The 26,754-nt window shown below is 44.0% G+C and overlaps 1 protein-coding gene across 1 annotated transcript in view; it reads left to right on the forward strand.

Moving 5' to 3' along the window:
* The window catches only part of sugt1 (SGT1 homolog, MIS12 kinetochore complex assembly cochaperone), a 222,717-nt gene extending 196,218 nt beyond the window's left edge, over nt 1–26,499 (forward strand). Inside the window, exons 11-13 of the mRNA XM_070891874.1 lie at nt 4,574–4,658; nt 19,934–20,115; nt 25,680–26,499. Coding sequence (XP_070747975.1) covers nt 4,574–4,658; nt 19,934–20,115; nt 25,680–25,781 — 369 coding nt within the window. The 3' untranslated portion in view covers nt 25,782–26,499. The remainder of the gene's footprint in view (nt 1–4,573; nt 4,659–19,933; nt 20,116–25,679) is intronic.
* The last annotated feature ends 255 nt before the right edge of the window (nt 26,500–26,754 follow it).

The raw sequence follows: 26,754 nt of genomic DNA on the forward strand, positions 1-26,754 counted from the left end.
TTCAGGCCTAAAGTCTGCATTTTTTTAAAACTGAAATAGTTACTTTAATGTGTCAAAGATGGCGAGGTAGACCTGGGTGTCGTCAGCACACATGCAAAACCTAAGGTGTTTAGGTAATGTTGCCGAGGGGCAGCATGTAGATGAAAAATAGGAGGGGACTCCAGAGATAACAGTGCGGGAGTGGACTCGGAAGCCATAGCAGGAGATTTACTGGCTACGACTGACTAGATAGGAATGGAACCAGGCAAGGGCAGTCACACCCAGCTAGACAACAGACGAGAGGGTGATGTGGTCAACCATGTCAAAGGCTGCAGACAGGTCGAGAAGGATGAGGAGCGGTAGTTTACCACAGACACATAGGATGTCATTTATGACTTTGATCAGGGCCGTTTCAGTGTGCTGTGGCAGGGGTGGAAACCTGATTGAAGTGGTTCGAACATGGAGTTGCGGGAAAGATGGGCATGGATTTGAGGCGATAGCATGTTCAAGGACTTTGGAGAGGAAAGGTATGTTGGAGATGGGGTGGTAGTTGGAAAGATCAGAGGGGTAATAAGTGAATTTTTTGTAATGGGGACGGAACCATTAACAATGTCAGCTAACATGGGGACCAGGAATGGAAGTTGGATGGTCAGCAGTTTATTGGAAATATGGTCAAGGGAGCAGGAGGTGGGTAGACAAGATGAGCTTGGAGAGGGCATGAGGAGAGGTGGGAGAGAAACAAGAGAAAGACGCAAGATAAGGGCTAGGGCAGCGGGGAACATTAGGGGAAGTTTGACCGAGTGGGCTAGGGAAAGGTGGGAAGCGGCAGATTTGGGAGATTGAGAATTGAAGGGGAGCTTCAGCAGATTGAGTCCGGGGGAGGGGGTGGGGGCAGGTGGTGGAGATAGAGGGAGCTTGGGGGCAGAAATGGAGACTGTGAAATAGGTGTTGGTTGAGAGGGGGAGACTAGCAAATGTGGCTCGTGTGAGGCCTGATGCCCTAGTCTTATCTGTTGGTTCCTTGCTCAGTATGTCGCAGAGTTTGCAGCTAGAGCTCGAGTTTCAGTCAGCAACAAGAGGAATAGCTGAACATTGCAGGGAAAACTGGTTGTCCTAGTGTTGTGGATTGTTTTTCTAAATTATTTTTGAGTAAAAGAAAGAACTTACATTTACGTAATACAATTTCCAATATTGGGAAACGTGGCAGCCAATTTGTGCAAAGCAAATGAAGTAATGACCAGATCATTTGTTTCATGATGTTGAGGGATAAATTTTGGCCAGGACACTGGGGTGAATTCCCCAGTGCAGTCATCAACATTATCATAGGCAGTCCCTCAGAGTCGAGAATGACTTGCTTCCACTCAAATGACTGAAGAGTCCAATGTGGAACCTACAGTTTCTGTCACAGCTGGGGTAGACAGTGGTTGAAGGAAAGGGTGGGTGGGGAGCCTGGGTTGACGCACGCTCCTTCTGCTGTCTACGCTTGGTTTCTGCTTGCTCGGCGCCCCCCTGGATGTTCTTCCTCCACTTAGGGCAGTCTTGGGCCAGGGATGCCCAGGTGCTGGTGAGGATGTTGCACTTTATCAAGGAGGCTTTGAGGGTGTCCTTGAAGCATTTCTTCTGCCCGCCTGGTGCTCATTTGCCGTGTCGAAGCTCCGAGTAGAGCGCTTGCTTTGGGAGTCTCGTGTCGGGCATGCGGACAATGCAGCCCGCCCAACGGAGCTGATCGAACATGGTCAATGCTTTAATGCTGGGGATGTTGACCTGAGCTAGAACACTGACGTCGGTGTGTCTACCCTGCCAATGGATTTGCATAATCTTGCGGAGGCAGCACTGGTGATACTTCTCCAGCGTTTTGAGGTGTCTCCTGTATATAGTCCACGTCTCTGAGCCATATAGAGGGCAGATATCACTACTGCCTTGTATCCCATAAGCTTGGTGCCAGATTTGAGGTCCTGGTCTTCAAACACTCTCTTCCTCAGGCGACCGAAGGCTGCGCTGGCACACTGAAGGCGTTGTTGGATCTCATCATCGATGTCTGACCTTGCGGACAGTGGGCTCCCGAGGTATGGAAAATGGTCCACGTTGTCCAAGGCCCCGTCGTGGATTTTGATAACTGGGGGGCAGTGCTGTGTGGCGGGGTCAGGTTGGTAGAGGACCTTTGTCTTACGGGTGTTTAGTGTGAGGCCCATGCTCTTGTTCGCCTCGGTGAAGGTGTTGATGATGGCTTGTAGTTCGGCCTCCGAGTGAGCGCAGACGCAAGCATCGTCTGCGTATTGGACGACCTTGGATCTGGACTGGAGGCTGCGAAGGTTGAACAGATTCCTATTTGTTCTATAATTTAGCTCCACTCCAGCAGGGAGCTTGCTGAGGGTGAGATGAAGCATTGCAGCAAGGAAGATCGAGAAGAGCATTGACGCAGCCTTGCTTGACCCCGGTCTGGACATGGATTGGGTCTGTGGTGGATCCGTTGGTCAGGATCATGGCTTGCATGTCATTGTGGAGCAGACGGAGGATAGTGACAAACCTTTGAAGGCAGCTGGGGGGGTGGTTGAGAGAGCCAGCTGGAGCCAGAGCAGGAGCTAGACAAGGGAGTTGGAGCCTGATCCTCGCAGCCCCAGTGAGCCCGTTCGGCTAGGGCTAGGGGCTGTGTGCTTTGGGCCCCTCCCACACAGTTTCGGGCGCCTGGAGCTACTGCACATCCGTGCCCACTGTAGCTCGCCTGTGCAGAGGTTCCGGCACTGATTTCAGCGCAGGGACCTGGCTCCGTCCCCCACTGCTCGTGCTGCACCGCACCAAGCTCCAGAGGACCTGCAGGGAGCCGGAGAATCTGCAGGTATTTTTTAGGCGCACTTTCGGGCACGAAAAACGGGCGTCCAGGTCGGGGCTGCGCCGTTCTAGGGGTGGTCACGTTAAATTGGATGGTATAGGTACTGAGCAAGGGAATATTTTGGCTGGCTGGCTTGGGGCTGAGAGTATGGCAAAGAGATCATGGGGGAGGGGGCGGTGGATTGTGGGGTCAGGCTAGCGATTGCGGGAGTCGGCAGCGAGGAAGGACTTCAATTTGTTCATGTCGGAGTTCTGCACATGCGCCACCCGGTGGCTTGGAATGGTTCTGGACGAGGGGTGGTTCTGGATAAGGGAGTTCTGGATAAGGGAGGTTCAACCTGTACTTTGACTGTATTATTGATAGAACAGCTATCTTTCTCCACTACCAGGTACCAATCGTAAGTCTCCTTTGGTACCAAATACTTTGACTAAGAACTTGGTATGAAGCACAGTGCAGTTGGAAAAAGGGTCTTTTGCATGGAGCTTTGACACGGAGCTTTGACACTGGTAACAATATGTAATGAGGAGTGTTCGTTGGCACCAAGTCAGGACTGACATCAATATCACCCTATCATTTTAACAATACCACTTCAGCAGTGACCTATTTTCCTGTTTCAGTATTTGCCTTTGATTACTTGGTACTGACATTCAGTGCTTCTGCATTTCTCAACATACTTTGGTACCAAGAGCTCCTTTTCATTTCCATTTTTCGGCTATATCTCATCTCTCATGAGACTTGAATAGTATGTTGCAAATCTCCTGGAATGTGTGGGATTTTGTAATCCATTGGAAGAAAAACTTTCTGTGCCAGATAGGAGAACTGAAAATTCATAAGGACCAGGTTCTTGGAAGATAAAAGGGAACTAATCTTAAAAATTCATACTCCTTACTTGGAACATTGCCTATGAAGGGACATATGTCAGGAATTCAGACATATGTTCTCCACAGCTTTCCATTCTTTAATTAAATGTTGTGAACCTTTCTCTCAGAAAATTGTAGTACCGATGTTATGGTGCCTAAATTTCAACTGGCATCTCGTACTTCAGTTCCTGAAATTAAGTATTACCTTGTGGATGTACATTTTCATTAATTTCGGCAATTATTTGTGTTCTTTACGAACAAAGTCTTGACCAGACAGAGCTTAATATTATTCAGCATTGTGTAACTCGTATTAATTTCTGCCAGTGTTGGACCCACCGAGGAAACACCTATTAATGCAGCTTAAGAAAACATATATTTGTAAACTGAAATAATGCGCCTGCTTTTACTATGTATTCTCATCCTGATGTGGCAGTCCAAGAAAGATGAGCACTTTGACACAGCAGTGCTCAAGCTGACCTGAAAATATTGGTCCTCGCAAGCCAGTCACTCAAATTCTCCACTTTGATATGTGTCTACTTGCTATGTAAAGATTGAAGGATGATTACTGGCTGCCTTGTTTGAAGTTTAAGTTCCACATACAAAGCTATCTCCCAAATTGCCCCACTTTCCTTTTTTCAATGGTGCTCTTTTTTGGGTCTCAGGCTGCTGCTTCCAGGAGAAGAACTCGGAGTGAGTATCATCATGAGGCTGCGTTTGTACAATGGCGGAGGGGACGGTCAACTGGCCTCTAAGAGGGAACTTCTTGCAGGGAGATGTCCGCTCATGATTATCCCCAATGTACGATAGTAATATATCAATTAAAAATGATGAAGCCAATCCAAATGCAGGTAATTAATATATTACAAAGAAAACTTAGCTTGATATATGAATTACTTGTTTTGTAGATTGAGATAAAAATGAAGAAAACTGAAGCCATTCGATGGGAAAAACTGGAAGGTGTTCTACCAGATGTAAAACACTTCATGCCAGGTGAGAGTTTGCCACAGTAGTTGCACTAAGTTGTAAATGTAAGAGTGATTGTTTCTGCTGAGAAAGAAATTTGGATAATTGTTTTGAGTGCCTTTATAAGAATAAGCAAATGTCAGTAATGTTCCTCCAATAACCTATTTCAATTCTGTCTAACCTGAAAAATCTGTATATTTAGCAATTACCTTGTTTTCAAATGCTATTTAGGAGCAATAAATGGAAAATTACAACTCCATCTTTGTCTTTAATCAGTAAACTTTTCAGGTTGCAGCAGAGACCGTTTTAGAACAATCTGTATACTTTTTTCCATTTACCATTATGTTAATTTATTATCTAGAAGATCAGTGGTTTATCATTCATCCAATATCCTTGTTTAATTTGGATATTGTTGACCTACCACAGAGGAAAATGCCTGCGAGCACTATCCCTTTTAACAAATACAAGCCCTGCACAGTAAAGTGATCTCCTCCATTCCCCACTCCTACAATTCTGTTGTTCATAGTGTCTTATGGATTGTGCCTTTATTTATTTTTATCTTATCCTGACAGCAGACCTCTGTTGTCTTCCACATCAGAAAACATTCATAATTTTCCTACATTCTTGACCACATACAGTACCTCATAATAGTGTTGAATTTTTCTTTGTTGCTAATAGAGCTTTTGTGGGTTATTTTGAAGTATGTAGCCTGTTGTAAACTCGCTGCAAGGGCTTGATGCAATTCGCTCAAGATTGTGGGTAGATGCTATTATCATTGTGGGAGGGGGAAAGGAGGTTGACATTGGGAAAGGGCTTCTACTCTAGGGATCACTTCACATACGGAGCTTTTTGGCTTGGCTATGGTTCTGACTTTGTCAATTATTCCTTTGAATACCATGCAATTATTATTCTCAGTTGAAAGCTCAACAAGAAGCAAAAATGCTATAGTTGTCATATCTTTGCAAATCACACTGCCAGAAAGTGCCCTCTGGCATTTTCCCATGGTATGTCACCAATCTCCTAATTAGACAGGAAGATTGGATGAATGAAAAATAATTGGTATTCTGGATAATAAATTACATATCAGTAAATGGAAACAAGTATACAGATTGAACTGAGTATTATCCGTGGCTCATTGGTAGCACACTCAACTCTGGTGGTTTCAAGTCCCACTCCAGAGATTTGAGAACATAGGTAGTTACTGATTGAGTGCTGCACTGCCTGAGGTGCCGTCTTTCAGATTAAACGTTAAACTGAGTCAGCCCTCTTGGATGGATGTAAAGATCCCATAGCACTATTTCAAAAAAGAGCAGGAAAGTTCTTCTTGGTGCCAACATTTATCCCTCAACCAACATCACTTTAAAAATCATTATCTCATTGCTGTTTGTGGGACCTGGCAGTCTGTAAATTGGCTGCTGCATTTCCTACATTACAACAGAGTGAGTACAGCAGGCCGGGGCCATTAAAGGGAGCAGCATGTGGTGGCATACCACTGCAGGGAGCAGCACGTGCTACTGCAGGAGGGCGACAGCTGACTGCAGTGCAGGCAGGTACAGCAGGAGCGGCGAGGTCGGAGCAAAGGAGCGGCAAGAGTTCGTAGAGGGATGTGATCGGGGCCCAGAAGAAACGAGAGCCCAGGGGCAGCACGGGCCAGCGCACACTGCGATATGTGTGCACTCTAGGTCTGTGCAGCCTAGCTGGTCTCCAGTCGTCTTGGTTAACCCTTGCCACTGGACCAAGACCTAGCTCTGTCAAGCCCATGTGGTGGCTGGTGTGCAGCGGTCACCACACGTTTTATAAAAAAAAAAAAAAATCCATGCACAGGCATCTTTCACCCTTCAACATATAGTTCGGGACCTGGAATGTCGGGTCCTTCACTGAAACATCTGTGAACTCATCCCTTTTCGGCATGGAAGCAAGTCATCTTCGTTTCAAGGGACCACCGATCTTGATGATGAAATTTCATTAACTGTAAAGCGTTTTGGGAAGTACTGAGGTTGTGAAAAGTGCTGTATAAATGTATAAAGGTGCCTTATTTCAATTATCACAATCTTTGTGGACTGTAGCAAAGATCATTTGAAAATATTTATTCAGAGTGCCCTGTGTGTCATCCCGTTTCATAGATTTTATTGTCTTCCCTGGGACTCAGATTTCTGTTTGTGTAGCCACCTGAAAATTCACCTGCTCTCTTCCAAATACAGATAAGTTATAGTTACTCCCTGTCCAAATGAAAAGTTCCATGGAAGATATCGAAGCAACTGGATGCATGGATAAAGGGAATATATTTGCAGGGCCTTGAAATATATATGATTTTGTTTTGGGCATACTGGATGAAGTTTGCACAGAAATAATCTCAACTGACAACTAATGCTCAAGGTTTTATTTTTTTTTTCTCAAGGGGAGGATTTTAGAATTGAGTTATATTTCAGGGCTGTGTTCTGAAACAAAGTGAGGTTGCACTGTTTTAAAAACAGACCATAGGCTGCAGCCATTGCTGAATGTATACTGGACCCAGACAAGGGAGTTTGGGGGATGTCACAACTCAGTTTACTTCAAACTGATTTAACAAGGATTTGTTGTTTCATTCCAGGCCCACAAGCTAGGATGAACAGGAATGTTAAAACAATTTGTCGTCATACGCATTGTAGTGAGGATAGTTCTATTCATGTGGGCACAACGTGAGGTGTCTGAAGAGAATATACTCCTGGGAGAAGATTGATGGGCCTGTGGCAAGTCCCTGCACAGGTTACTGTCAGAAACACTGCCACTCTGCTTCATGGGATTTAGGAAAGAAGAGGGAAGCCATGGAGTGGAGGCAGTCAAAGTTTGAAGGAAGTACTGGGAGACCCAGTCTTGAGCCCAGAGTTTGGAGCTAAAAATGCAGATACCAGGTTTTGCAGTTAGAAGTTGATAGAAAGAACGGTATGTCAAAAACAAGTAAGTCCACGAAAGGAACAAGATGTTTGGCTTAAAAACAGAAAATGCTGGAAATGCAGCATCTGTGGAGAGCGAAACAGTTAACGTTTCAGGTCGGGGACCTTTTGTCAGAACTGGGAAAAGTTAGAGATGTAACAGGTTTTTAAGCAAGTGTAGGGGGAGGGAAAGGGGACAGGGGAGGAAAGAACAAAAGGGAAGATCAGTGATGGGGTAGAAAGCAGAAGAAATTAAGAGGCAAAAGAGATGATGGTGCATGGCAAAAGGAGATGGTAATGGGACAAGTTAAGAAACAAAATATGTGTCTAGATGGGGTGTAAATGGAGCTGGCAGAATCATCATCAGCTGCCATGGGAAAGAGAAAAAAACAGAAAAAAAATAGGGGCAGAGGTTATGGTTTGAAATTGTTGAATTCAATGCGAGTCCAGAAAGCGGTAAAGTGCCTAAACAAAAGATGAGGTGCTGTTCCTCGAGCTTGCGTTAAGCTTCATTGGAACAGTGTAAGAGGCCGAGGGCGGAGAGATCAGAGTAGGAGTAGAGCAAAGAATTAAAGTGACAGGCGACCAGAAGCTCGGGGTCACGTTTACGGACTGAATGGAAGTGTTCTGCAAAGCGGTCACCCAAACTGCGTTTGGTCTCCCCAATGTAGAGGAGACCACATCGTGAGCAGCGAATACAGTATACTAAATTGAAAGTAGTACAAGTAAATCACTGGAAGGAGTTTTTGGGGCCTTGGACAGTGGGAAGGGAGGAGGTAAAAGGGCAGGTGTTGCATCTCCTGCGCTAACACGGGAAGGTGCTGTGGGAAGGTGAGGGGGTGCTCGGCGTGATTTGAGGAGTGGACCAGGGTGTCGCGGAGGGAGCGGTCCCTTCGGAATGCTGAAAGTGAGGGTAAGATGTGTTGGCAGTGAGATCATGCTGGAGGTGGCGAAAATGGCGGCGGATGATCCATTGAACATGGACGCTGGTGAGGTGAAAGATGAGGACAAGGGGCACCCTATCGTGGTTCTGAGAGGGAGGGGAAAGGGTAAGAGCAGATGTGCGGGAAATAGAACGGATATGGTTGAGGGCCATGTCAACCACGGTAGACGGGAATCCTTGATTGAGGAAAAAGGAATACATATCGGAAGCATTAGTATGGACGGTGGCGTCGTCGGAACAGATGAGACAGAGATGGAGAAACTGGGAGAATAGAATGGAGTCCTTACAGGAAGCGGAGTGGGAGGAAGTGTAGTCCAGGTAGCTTTGGGAGTCAGTGGGCTTATAGTGAATGTTTGTCAATAGCCTATCCCCAGAAATGGAGACACAGGAGTCAGAGATGGACCATGTGAAGGTGAAGGAAGGGTGGAAATGGGATGTAAAATGAATGGAATTTTCCAGTTCAGGGCGCGAGCAGTAAACGGTACCGAGGTACTGGAAAAAGACGTGAGGGACGGGACCGGAGTAGGACTAGAACAAAGAATGTTCCAAATATCCCACGAAAATGCAGGTATAGCTAGGACTCATGCAGGTTCCCATAGCAACACCTTTAATTCGGAGGAAGTGAGTGGAGTCAAAGGAGAAGTTGTTCAATGTGAAAACAAGTGCAGCCAGGCGGTGGGGGATTGGTTGGCACTCTGTTCAAGGAAGAAGCGGAGCGCCCTCAGGCCGTCCTGATGGGGGAATGGAAGTATAGAAGGATTGGACATTCATAGTGCAAAGGAGACGGTTGGGGCCAGCAAACTGTTAGTGTCAGAGGGCATTGGAAGAGTGGTGGATGTAGGTGGGAAGAGAAATGGACAAGGGGCGAAAAAATAGTCGAGATAGGAAGAAATCAGTTCCGTGGGACAAGAACTGGCTGGAATGATGGGCCTACCAGGGCAGTCCTGTTTGTGGATCTTGGGAAGGAGGTAGAAGAAGGCTGTGCGGGATTGGGGAAACATGATTTGGCAGCCGTGGAGAGAAGATCTCCAAAGGAGATGAGGTCAGTAACAGTCTGGGAAATGATGGCTTGATGTTCGGTAGTGGGGTCATGGTCCAGGGGGAGGTAGGAGGAGGTTTCAGAGAGTTGGCGATCAGCCTCCGTATGGTAGAGGCCGGGTCACCAAACAACAGCACCATCCTTGCCAGCAGGTTTAATGACAATGTTGGGGTTGGATCTGAGCGAGCGGCGTGCTGCAAGTTCAGAGGGAGGGAGGTAGGTTGGAGTGAGTAATGGGAGCAGATAAATTGAGATGGCCTATGTGACGCCGGCAGTTCGCAATGAAAAGTTCTAGAGAGGGCAAGAGACTAGGGGGAGGGGTCCAGGTAGAGCGAGAATTCTGAAAATTGGAGAAAGGGTCATCTGTGCGAGGGGAAGACTCCTGGCCAAAGAAGTGGACATGGAAGCGAAGGCGGCAAAAAGAGAGCCCAGCGTCATGCCGAGCTTGAAATTCATTGAGGTGTAAGGAGATGAAGCTCAGGCCTTTGCTGAGGTCTGATCGTTCGGGGTCAGAGAGGGGAAGGTCAGAGGGGATACTGAAAACATGGCAGGAGCTAAGATTGGAAGAAAGGATGGGATCAGAGGAAAGTGATGGGGAAGAATATTCCGGAGGGGCGTAGGTGTCCAAGAGTTGTTGAAGCCTTGACACCTGAAAGGAAGGAAAATATTTTTGTTAAAGTGCCATACTTTCAATTTAGTATATTGTATTCGCTGCATACGATGTGGTTTCCTCTACATTGGGGAGACCAAACGCAGATTGGGTGCCGCTTTGCAGAACACCTCCATTCAGTCCGTAAGTGTGACCCCGAGCTTCCAGTCACCTGTCACTTTAATTCTCCGCTCCAATCCCACTCTGATCTCTCCGTCCTTGGCCTCTGACACTGTTCCAATGAAGCTCAATGCAAGCTCGAGGAACAGCACCTCATCTTTCGTTTAGGCACTTTACAGCCTTCTGGACTCAACATCGAGTTCAATCATTTCAAACCATAACCTCTGTCCCTGTTTTTTTTTCTCTCTCCCACGGCAGCTGTTGATGATTCTGCTATCTCCATTTGTACCCTATCTAGACTCATCTTTTGTTTCTTACCTTGTCCCATTACCATCTCCTTTTTCCTTGCACCATCATCTCTTTTGTCTCTTAATCTTTTCTGCCTTCCATCCCATCACTGACCTTCCCTTTTGCTCTTTCCTCCCCTGCCTCTACACTTGCTTAAAAACCTGTTACATCTCTAACTTTTTCCAGTTCTGACGAAGAGTCCTCGAACTGAAACGTTAATTCTGTTTCACTATCCACAAATGCTGCCTGACCTGCTGAATATTTCCAGCATTTTCTGTTTTTATTTCAGACTCCAGCACCCACAGTATTTTGCTTTTGTGAGGATGTTTCGCTTACTATTTGTCCCCCTATTTTTCGTGGTCTAAGTGAAATTGAGTTAAGTAAAACTTTCTTCTATTGTTGCTCTGTATATTTACTTACTATCTTGGAAATGAGCAGCTTAATGACCTCCTCTCACCAAGTATTACTTCAGATCACCTTTGGAATGATTGAAAAAAGCAAGTGAGAGCAGAGTGAAAGATGCAGTATCCAGTTCAGATCACCAGGGGCTCTTATATCCCTGGGTTCCATTATCATATAATTAGATATTGCACAGTATGAGTAGACTCTGAGCGCAAGACTCTCAGACTGGTTATGGGCATGACTAGTGCCACTGTACCTGAGAGAATATCTAAGGTTGACTCAAAACTTGTAACAATTGCTACCTGATGTACATTGGTGACTGAAGCAATTCAAAATTGGTAAAATTTAAAAATGAATGAATACAATAACAGTACCATTATTTTTGGAAAAACAGACAACTAAATTAAGAGGCAGAAATTCTGATTTAGTGTGATCGGTAGCCGAGGAGAAACTCTCCAGCACGAGACGGAGAGGAAAGCGAAGAAAAGGTATTTTAGAAATGTTTTAATTGGAGGCTAAGGAGGACCGAGAGTGCTGGAAACAGGAGGAATAACAGCACAGTTTTCAAAACATCATAATGCAAATTCAAAGCCAACGAGAAGATAGTGTCAACATGAAGCTGATTGGAGAGATAAAGTGCAACATCCCCACTGACACCTGGGAGTTGCTGGCCAAAGACCGGCCGAAGTGGAGGGACTCCATCCAGGAGGGCGCTGAGCACCTCTAGTCTCGTCGCCTAGAGCATGCAGAAATCTAGCGCAGGCAGCGGAAAGAGCATGCGGCAAACCAGGCCCACTCACCCTTTCTCCCAATGACTATCTGTCCCACCTGTGACAGGGACTGTTCAGCCACCTAATGACTCATTTTTAGAGTGGAAACAAGTCTTTCTCGATTCCGAGGGACTGCCTATGATGATGATGATGATGATGATGATGATGATGATGATGATGAGAGAGAACTGGCAGAAAAACATGCATTGACCATGAGTTCAGTAATTGAGGTTGGGAATACAGGGCTCACCGTTTTATTAAATCAAATCTTACTCTAAATTTTAGAGGCGGATAATACTGATAGTTTTATTAGAGCATTTGAATTGTGACATGGTGACATGATAGGTCCAAGTCAGCATGGATTTGTGAAGGGGAAATCATGTTTGAAAAATCTTCTGGAATTTTTTGAGGATGTTTCCAGTAAAGTGGACAAAGGAGAACCAGTTGATGTGGTATATTTGGACTTTCAGAAGGCTTTCGACAAGGTCCCACACAAGAGATTAATGTGCAAAGTTAAAGCACATGGGATTGGGGGTAGTGTGCTGACGTGGATTGAGAACTGGTTGTCAGACAGGAAGCAAAGAGTAGGAGTAAATGGGTACTTTTCAGAATGGCAGGCAGTGACTAGTGGGGTACCGCAAGGTTCTGTGCTGGGGCCCCAGCTGTTTACATTGTACATTAATGATTTAGACGAGGGGATTAAATGTAGTATCTCCAAATTGGGTGGCAGTGTGAGCTGCGAGGAGGATGCTATGAGGCTGCAGAGTGACTTGGATAGGTTAGGTGAGTGGGCAAATGCATGGCAGATGAAGTATAATGTGAATAAATGTGAGGTTATCCACTTTGGTGGTAAAAACAGAGAGACAGACTATTATCTGAATGGTGACAGATTAGGAAAAGGGAAGGTGCAAAGAGACCTGGGTGTCATGATACATCAGTCATTGAAGGTTGGCATGCAGGTACAGCAGGCGGTTAAGAAAGCAAATGGCATGTTGGCCTTCATAGCGAGGGGATTTGAGTACAGGGGCAGGGAGGTGTTGCTACAGTTGTACAGGGCCACACCTGGAGTATTGTGTACAATTTTGGTCTCCTAACTTGAGGAAGGACATTCTTGCTATTGAGGGAGTGCAGCGAAGATTCACCAGACTGATTCCTGGGATGGTGGGACTGACCTATCAAGAAAGACTGGATCAACTGGGCTTGTATTCACTGGAGTTCAGAAGAATGAGAGGGGACCTCATAGAAATGTTGAAAATCCTGACGGGTTTAGACAGGTTAGATGCAGGAAGAATGTTCCCAATGTTGGGGAAGTCCAGAACCAGGGGTCACAGTCTGAGGATAAGGGGTAAGCCATTTAGGACCGAGATGAGGAGAGACTTCTTCACCCAGAGAGTGGTGAACCTGTGGAATTCTCTGCCACAGAAAGTGGTTGGGGCCAATTCACTAAATATATTCAAAAGGGAGTTAGATGAAGTCCTTACTACTCGGGGGATCAAGGGGTATGGCGAGAAAGCAGGAAGGGGGTACTGAAGTTTCATGTTCAGCCATGAATTCATTGAATGGCAGTGCAGGCTAGAAGGGCTGAATGGCCTGCTCCTGCACCTATTTTCTATGTTTCTATGTTAGTCAGTCACCACAAAAACCAATGGGCCAATCAACTTGCATGTTTACTAAACTTGTAGCACTTCCTCTGTCAATCCTGCTGATGATATGGACTGATGAACGGAGAATCCATTCAGTACTTACAGAGGAAAGGTTATTGTGCTTTAAGATATGTGGTGAATATGACTCCAATGGGAAGGTACACCACCCTGGCATAGAGAAACCTCTAAGTCCTGCAGCTACTGAGTTCCCCCGCCCCCGGATGAAGCTGGAAGGGGGCAGGCCCAAATTGATTCCTGGGATGCGAAGTTGTCGGCTTGAGGGGCCGTATGGCCTACTCCTGCTCATTATTATGTTCTTGTGTTCTTGAGTGGAGCATAAATGCCGGCATGGACTGGTTGGGCTGAATATCCTGTTTCTGTGCTGTATATTCTATATTATGATCAGCCAAACAGAATTCGGAGATCTGATTTAATGGAATTTTAAATTTGGCAAACCTCTGCTGGTCTCTTAGAAATTCTATGACACAAACTGGGAGACCTCATGAGCTCACAAGGTACAAGATAACTAGTTGTGTTGACTGCCACTGTTGATAAATTTGAATTTTTGTCCATGAAGTCAGATGTTTTATTAGGAAATGGCATTGATACTGAGGGTTTCGCAGTCCAGGTAGGCCTAGATAGTATCTGCTCATGGGGCAGACATGGGACCATCTGTATGAGGAATGGTTTTCAGATCATTGGGGAAAATAGCACCCAGCTCCGATCCTGAGAACAAACTGGAGGTACGAGTTGGACTAGCCACAGGGGCCCCACAGATAATTTGGGGCTACCAGCCAGCATACGCATACCTTTCCACGTACAACATGAAATTGTAGTTAGTGTCAGGCGTAAGAGGTGCTAGGCAAGGGTTGCATATCTGTTGGGCAGGTTTCCATGCAGATTGTGGACTCTTGGGGTTCAGGCAGATTCGCTGGGTGCACCGTCTTCTACGCCATTGTCCAGTGTCCCAAACTGTCTTACATGAGAACAATTTACATACATTTCCCTCTGATTTATACTGTAATGACTGTTCTCGGTGCTGTCTGTTCTTCATTGGGGAGACTAAATGCGAATTAGGTGACTGCTTTGCTCCCTGTCACTGTTCCAACAAAGCTCAACGCAAGTTTCAGAAACAATATCTCATCTTTCTTCTAAGTAAACATTGCCTTCAGTAACTTCAGACGTTAGCCATATCCTCATTTTCAAATCTGTCCGCCACATTTTCATCTCCCTTTTCTTGCATTTTCTCAGACTTCCTTCTTACTTATCTACACATCCATTGTTTTTTTTTAATGCTTTTTCTGTCTTCAGATCTTTTGTCTATTACTTGAGATAATCTATTGCATCATTCCCCACCGCCATCTCTCAACACCTCCATTGCCTCTGGTTTACACAAGAACATAAAAAATAGGAGCAGGAGTAGGCCATTTGACCCCTCGAGCCTGCTCCGCCACTTAAGATCGTGGCTGATCTGAACATGGACTCAGCTCCACTTCCCTGCCCACTCCCCATAACCCTTTATTCCCTTGTCGCTCAAAAATCTGTCTATCTCTGCCTTAAATATATTCAATAACCCAGCCTCCAGGCTCTGTAGGGCAGAGAATTCGATAGATTTACAACCCCCTGAGAGAAGAAATTCCTCCTTATCTCAGTTTTAATTGGATGGCCCCTTATTCCGAGACTATGTCCCCTAGTTTTAGTTTCCCCTATGTGGAAATATCCTCTTTGCATCCACCTTGTCGAGCCCCCTCATTATCTTATATGTTCCGATAAGATCACCTCTCCTTCTGAACTCCACTGAGGTGTAGGCCCAACCTACCCAATCTATCTTCATAAGTCAGCCCCCTCATCTCCAGAATCAACCTAGTGAACCTTCTCTGAACAGCCTCCAATGCAAGTATATCCTTCCTTCGGCTGCCTGAGGAAAAGAGTGTTTGAAGAGCAGGCCCTCAAATCTACCACCAAGCTCATGGTCTACAGGGCTGTAGTAATACCCGCCCTCCTGTATGGATCTGAGGCATGGACGATGTATAGAAGGCTGGATATATCACCAACGATGTATCCGCAAGATCCTGCAAATCCCCTGGGAGGACAGGCGCACCAACACCAGTGTCCTCGCCCAGGCTAAATTCCCCAGTATTGAAGCACTGACCACACTCGATCAGCTTCACTGGGCAGGCCACATAGTTCGCATGTCAGATACAAGATTCCCTAAGCAAATGCTTTATGTGGAGCTCCTTCATGGTAAACGAGCCAAAGGTGGGCAGTGGAAACGTTACAAGGACACCTTCAAAGCCTCCCTGATAAAGTGCGACTTCACCACTGACACCTGGGAGACCCTGGCCGAAGACCGCCCGAGGTGGAGAAAGTGCATCCGGGAGGGCATTGAGCTCTTCGAGTCTCAACGCAAAGAGCGTGAAGAGGTCAAGCACAGGCAGCGGAAGGAGCGCGCGGCAAACCAGCCCCACCGACCCCTTCCCTCAACGAATGTCTGTCCCAGCTGTAACAAGGTCTGTGGCTCTCGTATTGGACTGTTGAGCCATCAGAGAACTCACTTTGGGAGTGGAAGCAAGCCTTCCTCGATTCTGAGGGACTGCCTTTGATGATCCTTCCTTAGATACAGAGACCACAACTGTAAGCAATACTCGTAAGTGTGGCCTCACCAATACCCTGTACGGTTGTAGCAGGACTTCTCTGCTTTTATACTCCATCCCCTTTGCAATAAAGCCCAACATGCTATTTTGCCTCCTTGTTTACTTGCTGTACCTGCATACTAACTTTTTGTGTTTCATGCACAAGGACTCCCAGGTCCCCCTGTACTGCAGCACTTTGCAGTTTTTCTGCATTTAACTTATAATTTGCTTTTCTATTATTTCTGCCAAAGTGGATAACCTCACATTTTCCCACATTATACTCCATCTGCCAAATTTTTGCCCACTCAACTTAGCCTGTCTATAATCCCTTTGCAGATTTTTTGTATTTTCACAATTTGCTTTCCTGCCCATTTTTGTATCATCACCAAACTTGGCTACATTACACTCGGCCCCTTCATCCAAGTCATTAATATAGATTGTAAATAGTTGAGGCCTCAGTACCGATCCCTGCGGCACCCCACTAATTACTGTTTGCCAACCGGAAAATGACCCATTTATCCCGACTCTGTTTTCTGTTAGTTAGCCAATCCTCTATCTATGCTAGTGTATTACCCTCCCAACCCTGTAAACTTTTATCTTGTGCAATAACCTTTTATGTGGCACCTTATTGAATGCCTTCTGGAAATCCAAATACACCACATCCACTGGTTCCCCCTTATTCACCCTCGTTACATCTTAAAAGAACTCCAGCAAATTTGTCAAGCATGATCTTCCTTTCATAAAACCATGCTGACTCTCTTTAATTGAATTGTGCTTTTCCAAATGTCCTGCTACTGCTTCCTTAATAATGGACTCCAACATTTTCCCAACGACAGATGTTACGCTAACTGGTCTATAATTTCCTGCTTTCTGACTGCCTTCTTTTTTAAATAGGGGCGTTACATTTGCAGTTTTCCAATCCGCTGGTACCTCCCCAGAATCCAGGGAATGTTGGTAGATTACAACCAATGTATCCACTATCTCTGCAGGCATTCCTTTTAAGACCCTACGATATAAGCCTTCAGGTCCAGGGGACTTGTCCGCCTTTAGTTCTACTACTTTAGTGATTGTATTAAGTTCCTCCCTCCCTATAGCCCCTTGATTGTTCACTATTGGGATGTTGTTAGTGTCGTCTACCGTGACGACTGATACAAAATATTTGTTCAACGATTCTGCCATTTCCCTATTCCCCATTATTAATTCCCTAGTCTCATCGTCTAGGGGACCAACATTTACTTTAGCCACTTTTTTCCTTTTTATGTACCTGTAGAAACTCTTGCTATCTGTTTTTATATTTCGTGCTAATTTACTTTCATAATCTATCTTCACTTTTTTTTTAGTCGTTCTTTGCTGGCTTTTAAAAGTTTCCCAATCTTCTGGCCTCCCATTAGTCTTGGCCCCTTTGTATGCTCTTGTTTTCAATTTGATACCTTCCCTTATTTCCTTAGTTAGCCACGGATGGTTATCTCTTCTCTGTCAGCCTTTCCTTCTCATTGGAATATATTTCTGTTGAGAGTTATGAAATATCTCTCTAAATGTCTGCCACTGCTCACCAACCGTCCCACACCTCAATCTATTTTCCCAGTCCACTTTAGCCAACTCTGCCTTGATACCTTTGTAGTCTCCTTTATTTAAGCTTAGGACACTAGTTTGAGATCTAACTTTCTCACCCTCCAACTAATTTAAAATTCAACCATGCTATGGTCACTCATTTCTAGAGGATCCTTTACTAGGAGATCAATTATTAATCCTGTTTCATTACACAGTGCCAGATCTAAGAGAGCCTGCTCCCTGGTTGGTTCCACAACGTACTGTTCAAGGAAACTATCCCGGATACAATCCTCCTCAAGGTTACCCTGGCCAATTTGCTTTGTCCAATCAAAATGAAGGTTAAAATCGCCCATGATTATTGCCGTTCCTTTTTTACAAGCCTCCATTATTTCTTGATTTATACTCCATCCAACAGTGTAGCTACTGTTAGGGGGCCTTTTGACTACGCTCACCAGCGACTTTTTTCCCTTATTATTCCTTATCTCCACCCAAACTGATTCAACATCTTGATCTTCTGATCCAATTTCATTTCTCACTAACGCACTGATCTCATCCTTTATTAATAGAGCTACCCCACCTCCTTTTCCTTTCTGTCTGTCCTTCCAAATTGTCAAATACGCTATAATATTTAGTTCCCAGCCTTGGTCACCTTGCAACAACGTCTCTGTAATGGCTATCAGATCATACCCATTTTTATCTATTTGTGCCGTCAACTCATCTATTTTGCTGCTTGCATTCAGATAATGGGCTTTAAATTAGTTTTTTCACCACTTTTTCTGATTTGACCCCACTTTCTGCTACACTTTTATGTTTGTCATGCTGTTTGTCCGATATCCAATGTTGGATGAGCAAAAATGTCCTCCAATTCAATATTAAGAAAACCAAAGCCATTGTCTTCAGTCCCTGCCACAAACTCTGTTCCCTAGTCACCGCCTCCACCCCTCTCCTTGGCCACTGTCTAAGGCTGAACCGGACAATGGGAGTCCTATTTGACCCTGTGCTGAGCTTACGACCCCATAGCCTCGCTATTACTACGACTGCCTACTTCCGCCTCTGTAATATTGCCCATCTCCATCCCTGCCGCAGCTCATCTGCTGAAACCCTCATCTATGCCTTTGTTACATCTAGACTCTACTATTCAATGCTCTCCTGGCCAGCCTCCCATCTTGCACCTTCCGTAAACTTGAGCTCATCCAAAACTCTGCTGTCCGTATCCTAAATCGCAGTAAGTCCAGTTCACCCATCACCCCTACATTGGCTCCCTGTCCAGCAATGCTTCAATTTTTAAACTACTCATCCTTGATTTCAAATCCCTCCATGGCCTCATCCTTTCCTATCTCTGTAACCTTCTCCGGCACTGCTACCCTCAGAGATCTCTGCACACCTCCAATTCTAGCCTCTTGTGCATCCCTGATTTTCATCACTCCATCACTCTGATTCTCTACATCTCTTCTCCTTTGTGACACTCCTTAAAATGTGCCTCTTTTGATCACCTTTTGCGTCACCTGTCCTAATATCTCCTTATGTGGTTCGGTATTATATTTTGCTCCTGTGAATCACCTTAGGACGTTTTACTATGTTAAAGGCAAGATGCCAGTTGTTGTTGTTGTATCATTCTACTGATGATGCCTCTGTTGCATATAGCCCCACCCCATTTTCTGACTATTAATAGGTCTGTCCGTCACTTATTTTTCAGTTTTGAAGTAGTGTATGCACTGAAATTATTCAGTCAAGCTTCAGATCATTATCATATGATTGGCTAAAAACCTAACTTTTTGAGGCGGCATTTCATCTGATATAATTTGAAAAAGATTTTGTCATCTTATAAATGAACACTCAGAATAGAGGAGGGGGGGGAAATAAAATGGGAAGGGTTTTCAAATCACAAAATGATGCCGGGGGGTGAGGTTCAAATGGATACAATATGGTATAGTAATTGGAGAAAGTTAACATTTAATTTAAAGTTTAAAAAGAAATGGGAAGATGAGAAAATAGGTAATTGGGGATGGAATTTTATATAAAATTGTTTCGAGTGTTTTAGTAGTTTAGGGCAATAATACATTTATATAGCTTTATTCTTAAATATTAATTGGAGGTTTCTATGTCTCAATGCATGATTTGGAAACAAAAGTGGTTAGGCCAGGGAGATGCAGTTTGTTGAATTTACAAACAGTCTTGTGCCGGGGAGATTCTACTAAAACTTCTCCCTGAAATTTCTATAAGATGATCATGGTTGTTAGGTTTTTTTCTTTTAGATGCATTTGTCAGCAGTGTTGATTATTCAGGTGGCTGAATGTTGTTTTAAAAATGATGTCCTTTTCATTTATTTTGTGTGTTGGTCTGTACTTTTAGAACAGCCACGGCAGTATCCATCCTCGTCTCACTGCACAAAGAATTGGGATAAACTCGTTATGGAGATTAAAGAGGAGGAGAATAATGAGAAACCTGAGGGAGATGCTGCTCTAAACCAACTCTTTCAGAAGATCTATGCAGATGGGTCTGATGAAGTGAAGCGTGCTATGAATAAGTCATTTGTAAGTATTACACCCTTAATGTTACCACGTTATTGTTTTTCTTAAGTGTATTTAGTTGCATGAAATATCAGTAAGTAAAGCAAAACATATAAAAGAAATTAAAGGAGTTTGCAACTTTGTTTCACCCTTGCTCAGTCATTTGGTCCTGCAAATGGAAATATTTTGGAAATAATGGACTTTTATGTGAGTGCATTTTTTGATCAGGCAATATATGCCACCAAGCTGATGGGAATGATTTCCTCAATCAGGTGCTCTTGGGAAGCAGTGACATTTGCAGGGAATGCTAGTCAAGAAATCACTGGCCAGCAATCCCTGATTTTTTTCTGGCTGGAAAATCATGGTCTTGCAGGTCTGTGATGTCCTGACTAGTGCTCCCTGATAACACTGTTCCTAGCTGGGTCGCTTGATTTATGAATCGGCCTGAATAATACTATATTGTATATATGCGCAAAATCTTTTTTTTTATTTGTAGGACAATGGTGTAAATCGTCATTTCTACTTGACACTATTATAACTCAGTTGATCTCTATACGGAATACCAAAGGGCAGAAAACGCTAGTGGGAGTTATGTACAGACCTCCAAACTGTAGTAGTGATGTTGGGGAGGGCATCAAACAGGAAATTAAGGAGTGCATGCAATAAAGGTGCAGCAGTTATCATGGGTGACTTTAATATGCATATAGATTGGGCTAACCAAACTGGAAACAATACAGTGGAGGAGGATTTCCTGGAGTGCATAAAGGATGGTTTTCTAGACCAATATGTCGAGGAACCAACTAGGGGGGGAGACCATCTTAGACTGGGTGTTGTGTAATGAGAGAGGATTAATTAGCAATCTCGTTGTGCGAGGCCCCTTGGGGAAGAGTGACCATAATATGGTGGAATTCTACATTAGGATGGAGAATGAAACAGTTAATTCAGAGACCATGGTCCAGAACTTAAAGAAGGGTAACTTTGAAGGTATGAGGAGTGAATTGGCTAGGATAGATTGGCGAATGATACTTAAGGGGTTGACTGTGGATGGGCAGTGGCAGACATTTAGAGACCGCATGGATGAACTACAAGAATTGTACATCCCTGTATGGCGTAAAAATAAAAAAAGGAAGGTGGCTCATCCGTGGCTATCAAGGGAAATCAGGGATAGTATTAAAGCCATGGAAGTGGCATACAAATTGGCCAGAAATAGCAGCGAACCCGGGGACTGGGAGAAATTTAGTACTCAGCAGAGGAGGACAAAGGGTTTGATTAGGGCAGGGAAAATAGAGTACGAGAGGAAACTTGCAGGGAACATTAAAACGGACTGCAAAAGCTTCTATAGATATGTAAAGAGAAAAAGGTTAGTAAAGACAAACATAAGTCCCCTGCAGTCAGAATCAGGGGAAGTCATAACGGGGAACAAAGAAATGGCAGACCAATTGAACAAGTACTTTGTTTCGGTATTCACTCAGGAGGACACAAACAACCTTCCAGATATAAAAGGGGTCAGAGGGTCTAGTAAGAAGGAGGAACTGAGGGAAATCCTTATTAGTCGGGAAATTGTGTTGGGGAAATTGATGGGATTGAAGGCCGATAAATCCCCAGGGCCTGGTGGTCTGCATCCCAGAGTACTTAAGGAGGAGGCCTTGGAAATAGCGGATGCATTGACAGTCATTTTCCAAATTCCATAGACTCTGGATCAGTTCCTATGGAATGGAGGGTAGCCAATGTAACCCCACTTTTTAAAAAAGGAGGGAGAGAGAAAACAGGGAATTATAGACCGGTCAGCCTGACATCGGTAGTGGGCAAAATGATGGAATCAATTATTAAGGATGTCATAGCAGCGCATTTGGAAAGAGGTGACATGATAGGTCCAAGTCAGCATGGATTTGTGAAAGGGAAATCATGCTTGACAAATCTTCTGGAATTTTTTGAGGATGTTTCCAGTAGAGTGGACAAGGGAGAACCAGTTGATGTGGTATATTTGGACTTTCAGAAGGCTTTCGACAAGGTCCCATACAAGAGATTAATGTGCAAAGTTAAAGCACATGAGATTGGGGGTAGTGTGCTGACGTGGATTGAGAACTAGTTGGCAGATAGGAAGCAAAGAGTAGGAGTAAATGGGTACTTTTCAGAATGGCAGACAGGGACTAGTGGGGCACCGCAAGGTTCTGTGCTGGGGACCCTAGCTGTTTACATTGTACATTAATGATTTAGACGAGGGGATTAAATGTAGTATCTCCAAATTTGCGGATGACACTAAGTTGGGTGGCAGTGTGAGCTGCGAGTAGGATGCTATGAGGCTGCAGAGTGACTTGGATAGGTTAGGTGAGTGGGCAAATGCATGGCAGATGAAGTATAATGTGGATAAATGTGAGATTATCCACTTTGGTGTTAAAAACAGAGAGACAGACTGTTATCTGAATGGTGACAGATTCGGAAAAGGGGAGGTGCAACAAGACCTGGGTGTCATAGTGCATCAGTCATTGAAGGTTGGCATGCAGGTACAGTAGGCGGTTAAGAAAGCAAATGGCATGTTGGCCTTCATAGCGAGGGGATTTGAGTACAGGGGCAGGGAGGTGTTACTACAGTTGTACAGGGCCTTGGTGAGGCCACACCTGGAGTATTGTGTACAATTTTGGTCTCCTAACATGAGGAAGGACATTGTTGCTATTGAGGGAGTGCAGCAAAGGTTCACCAGACTGATTCCCGGGATGGCGGGACTGACGTATCAAAAAACCAGAACCAGGGGTCACAGTCTAAGGATAAGGGGTAAGCCATTTAGGACCGAGATGAGGAGAAACTTCTTCACCCAGAGAGTGGTGAACCTGTGGAATTCTCGACCACAGAAAGTTGTTGAGGCCAATTCACTAAATATATTCAAAAAGGAGTTGGATGAAGTCCTTACTACTAGGGGGATCAAGGGGTATGGCGAGAAAGCAGGAATGGGGTACTGAAGTTGCATGTTCAGCCATGAACTCATTGAATGGTGGTGCAGGCTCGAAGGGCCGAATGGCCCACTCCTGCACCTAATTTCTATGTTTCTATGATTCAGTATCGTTCCCTCTATTCTTAGGTAGAGATCTTTTTTGTACATAGCAAATAACAGTGGCTCTGACACAGTCCACTGTAAAGTACTTGATTTGTACTCTCTCCATCTGTTGAAATATGGTAATATTAATCTATGGTTCTATTTGCCAATTTTTTCTTCTATTTAATTTGGCATGGTTCCTTTTTATTTCACTATAATTTGCTTTGTACCTGTTCCAGTCTACTTTTGGATGATTAAAATGTTCTATGCCTGCAGATTCTCTTGCCTGCAGATTTTGTCAATTCCCTTTCTGGTGTTTGATTTATAATATACTCCAGTAATGTGACCAATCCCTTGCTCTGCTCAGCTCAGTCCAATGGGATTCGGGTTCGATCACGTCGCTATTAAAATTTTTACATTCTAGTGAATGTGTTATCTCTAATTAATATTGCTATCTGTCCTTCCTTTCTGAAATTTTTATACCTAGGAATATTTAATTGCCAGTCCCTTCCTGGCTGCAGCCATGTTTCAGTTGCTGCTAATATCGTGATTTTGTATTTAGATAATGAGTCTGGTTCCCTTGTTTTATTTCTGTGCATTAATATACATACTACTGGACCAACCACATAAATACTGTGGTTACAAGAGCAGGTCAGAGGCTGGGTATTCTGGGGCGAGTGACTCACCTCTTGATTTCCTCAAAACTTTTCCACTATCTACAAGGCACAAGTCAGGAGTGTGATGGAATGCTCTCTGCCTGGATGAGTGCAACTCCAACAACACTCAAGAAGCTCTATACCATCCAGGCCAATGCAGCCCGCTTGATTGGCACACCATCCACCACCTTAAACATTCACGACCTCCACCACTGGTGCACCGTGGCTGCAGTATGTACCATCTATAAGATGTACTGCAGCAACTCGCCAAGGCTTCTTTGACAGCACCTCCCAAACCTCTACCACCGAGAAGGACAAGGACAAGGGCAGCGGGCAGCAGGCGCGTGGGTACACCATCACCTCCAAGTTCCCCTCCAGGTCACACACCATCCTGATTTGAAAATAGATCACAGTTCCTTCATCGTCGCTGGGCGCATTCCTGGAACTCCCTCCCTAACAGCACTATGGGAGTACCTTCACCACACTGACTGCAGCAGTTCAAGAAGCCAGCTCACTACCATCTTCTCGAGGGCATTTAGGGATGGGCAATAAATACTGGCCTTGTCAGCGATATCCACATCCCATAAACACATTTTTTAAGTTTGAATTTCGCCATTTTTTTTCCCCTTGCACCAACATAATTTCTTTTTTTACTATCTTCTCCTGTTTAACCTATTAGTCTTTCTACTGCTGCCTGACCTCTAAAGCTTATTTTCCCTTCCAAGCTGCTGACTCCACTCTTGTTTTCTCCATCTTTGAGTTTTGCATTCACCCCACAGCTCTAGTTAACCAACACGCATTTCACTTCTGTTTTGGCGTAAATCAACTCATTAGTACAGCTCAATCCTGCTTCAAAACCCCAGGTATTTTAACTCTATCTTGGATAACTTTTCAAGCCACACATTTACATCCTTAACCTTGCTGTTCTTGTACAGAATGTGGATCCTCTTGTTTGCTGCATCATTTCTTCCAATGAGAATTATGACTGTTGGTTGATTTCATCTTCCTTTCCAAGTGCTCTGCACCTGCTGTCTTGTGCTTCTTGCTACTGGCACCTGGGACACAACACACCAGTTGGGACACATGTTTTGTTTGCTCATTATTCAGTTTGCCAATATCATTGAATTCCTGCCAATATGCCGTTTAAAAACCAAGTTACACCTCTTTCAACGGGCTTAATTTTTTGTGTTTTTTTTAAGTGATATTCCAGCATAATAGGGGATGTTTTCCTCAGGAACTACAGTTCAGTATGATTTGAATTTTTTTTAAATATTCGTTCCTGGGATTTAGGCACTGCTGACAAGGCCAGCATTTATTGCCCATCCCTAATTGCCCTTGTAAAGCAGTGGCTTGCTTAGGCCATTTCAGAGGGTAGTTAATTTTTAATTCCAGATTTACTTAATTAACTGAATTTAATTTCCCTAGTTGCCATGGTGGGATTTTAACTTGCTTCTCTGGATCATTAGTCCAGACCTCTGGATTACTAGTCCATTAATATAACCACTATGCTGCCGTTCCCATAATTGATTGTGGGCTCTGGGGAATTCTACAGTGGAACCTGTGGAGAAGCATGGAATCACTGACGACAACTTCTGGATTTCCGTGCTTATCTGCACATGCGCTGACTGCAGAAGTTGCTGTCACTTTCAGAGGAGTAATGACGGTGAACGCTGGCAGTTTTGTCATCATTACCACTGCAAAATCCGGGCCACCTTGAGGATCTGCCTGTGGGTGTGCTGATTTTCACACACACGAAATTTAAAATCCAGTGACTGTAGCTGCATTCTGTGGCACTTAAGCACTCTCAATTGGTACAACCATCAATAGAAATTTAGGCCATGACACACATTGCTGCCTCTGGCTAAAAGCTAACATTCACTTTTTCATGTTGTCCTTTTTAGACTGAATCTGGAGGCACTGTTCTGAGCACAAATTGGAGCGAAGTTGGCAACAAACCAGTGGCTGTGAATCCCCCAGACGACATGGAGTGGAAGAAACTTTGATGTCTGCACTTAGTGCATTGTTTGCCTCCATTAATTCAACTTTAAAAGCAGCTTATGAACTTTTTTCTTCTGTTCCAACACTGATTATGTACTTGACTATGCCTTAGCCTTGGATGATCTTTGCATGGATTTGATGCATTCTTTAGTCTGACATTAGTGTTAAAGGAAGTTCAAGATTTCTTTTCATTTTTACATGTTTTAATTTTTGAAGTGTCAGCAGTTTCCTCCCACAGAATAAATTGGGTATACATATATATAAATGGCCTTGCTGCATGTGTGAATAGTTTTATATCGACCTTTGTTAGTATAGCCATTGATTGCACCCACCCAATCATTTGCTCTTTTCTTGTCATGGTGTTGATGCAGAATTTAAAAAAAAATAATACAAACATGCTACATCTAACATTGATACGGTTTTATTCTACTTATGAGGCGGACTGTCATATTACACAATTACCTTCACTTGTGTTGAAAATAGTACCAAATATTTCATGGTATGTTGGAAGGTTTTCGGAACCAGTGAAGGACTGGCTAGGTAAACATTGTAAAAATGTGCAAATAGGTTAAAATCACACCACAACTTTTTCTTATTCCAGTTGAACGTTTCTGTTTTCCTAATTTTGTTAAATTCAGCTTTTTGCTTTGGCGACTCATTTTGCTTGAGTTTCATACTTGAGGCTTGATGAACAAATGTAAATACATTGCTTATTTACTGCAACTGTGTGTTGTATTTTTCAAGTATTGACTTGTGGTGTAAGTATGAAATCTGAATACCTCGAGTGTAGGTTCTTATTGAATTGTTTTGGTTACTATTTTTAAGTCATAAAAAAACCATAGTAATTTAATTAAAATTTCCATTTGGCATAGTTCCTGACATCAGCTAGAAAAGAGGCATGAGAAAAGATGCTATACATAATTTGAAAAATTCCTTCTGAAATGAAAAGAAAAAGATTAATAATGAGTGCTGTGCATT

The sequence above is a fragment of the Pristiophorus japonicus genome, chromosome 10 (assembly GCF_044704955.1).
Source record: "Pristiophorus japonicus isolate sPriJap1 chromosome 10, sPriJap1.hap1, whole genome shotgun sequence".
Taxonomy (NCBI): domain Eukaryota; kingdom Metazoa; phylum Chordata; class Chondrichthyes; family Pristiophoridae; genus Pristiophorus; species Pristiophorus japonicus.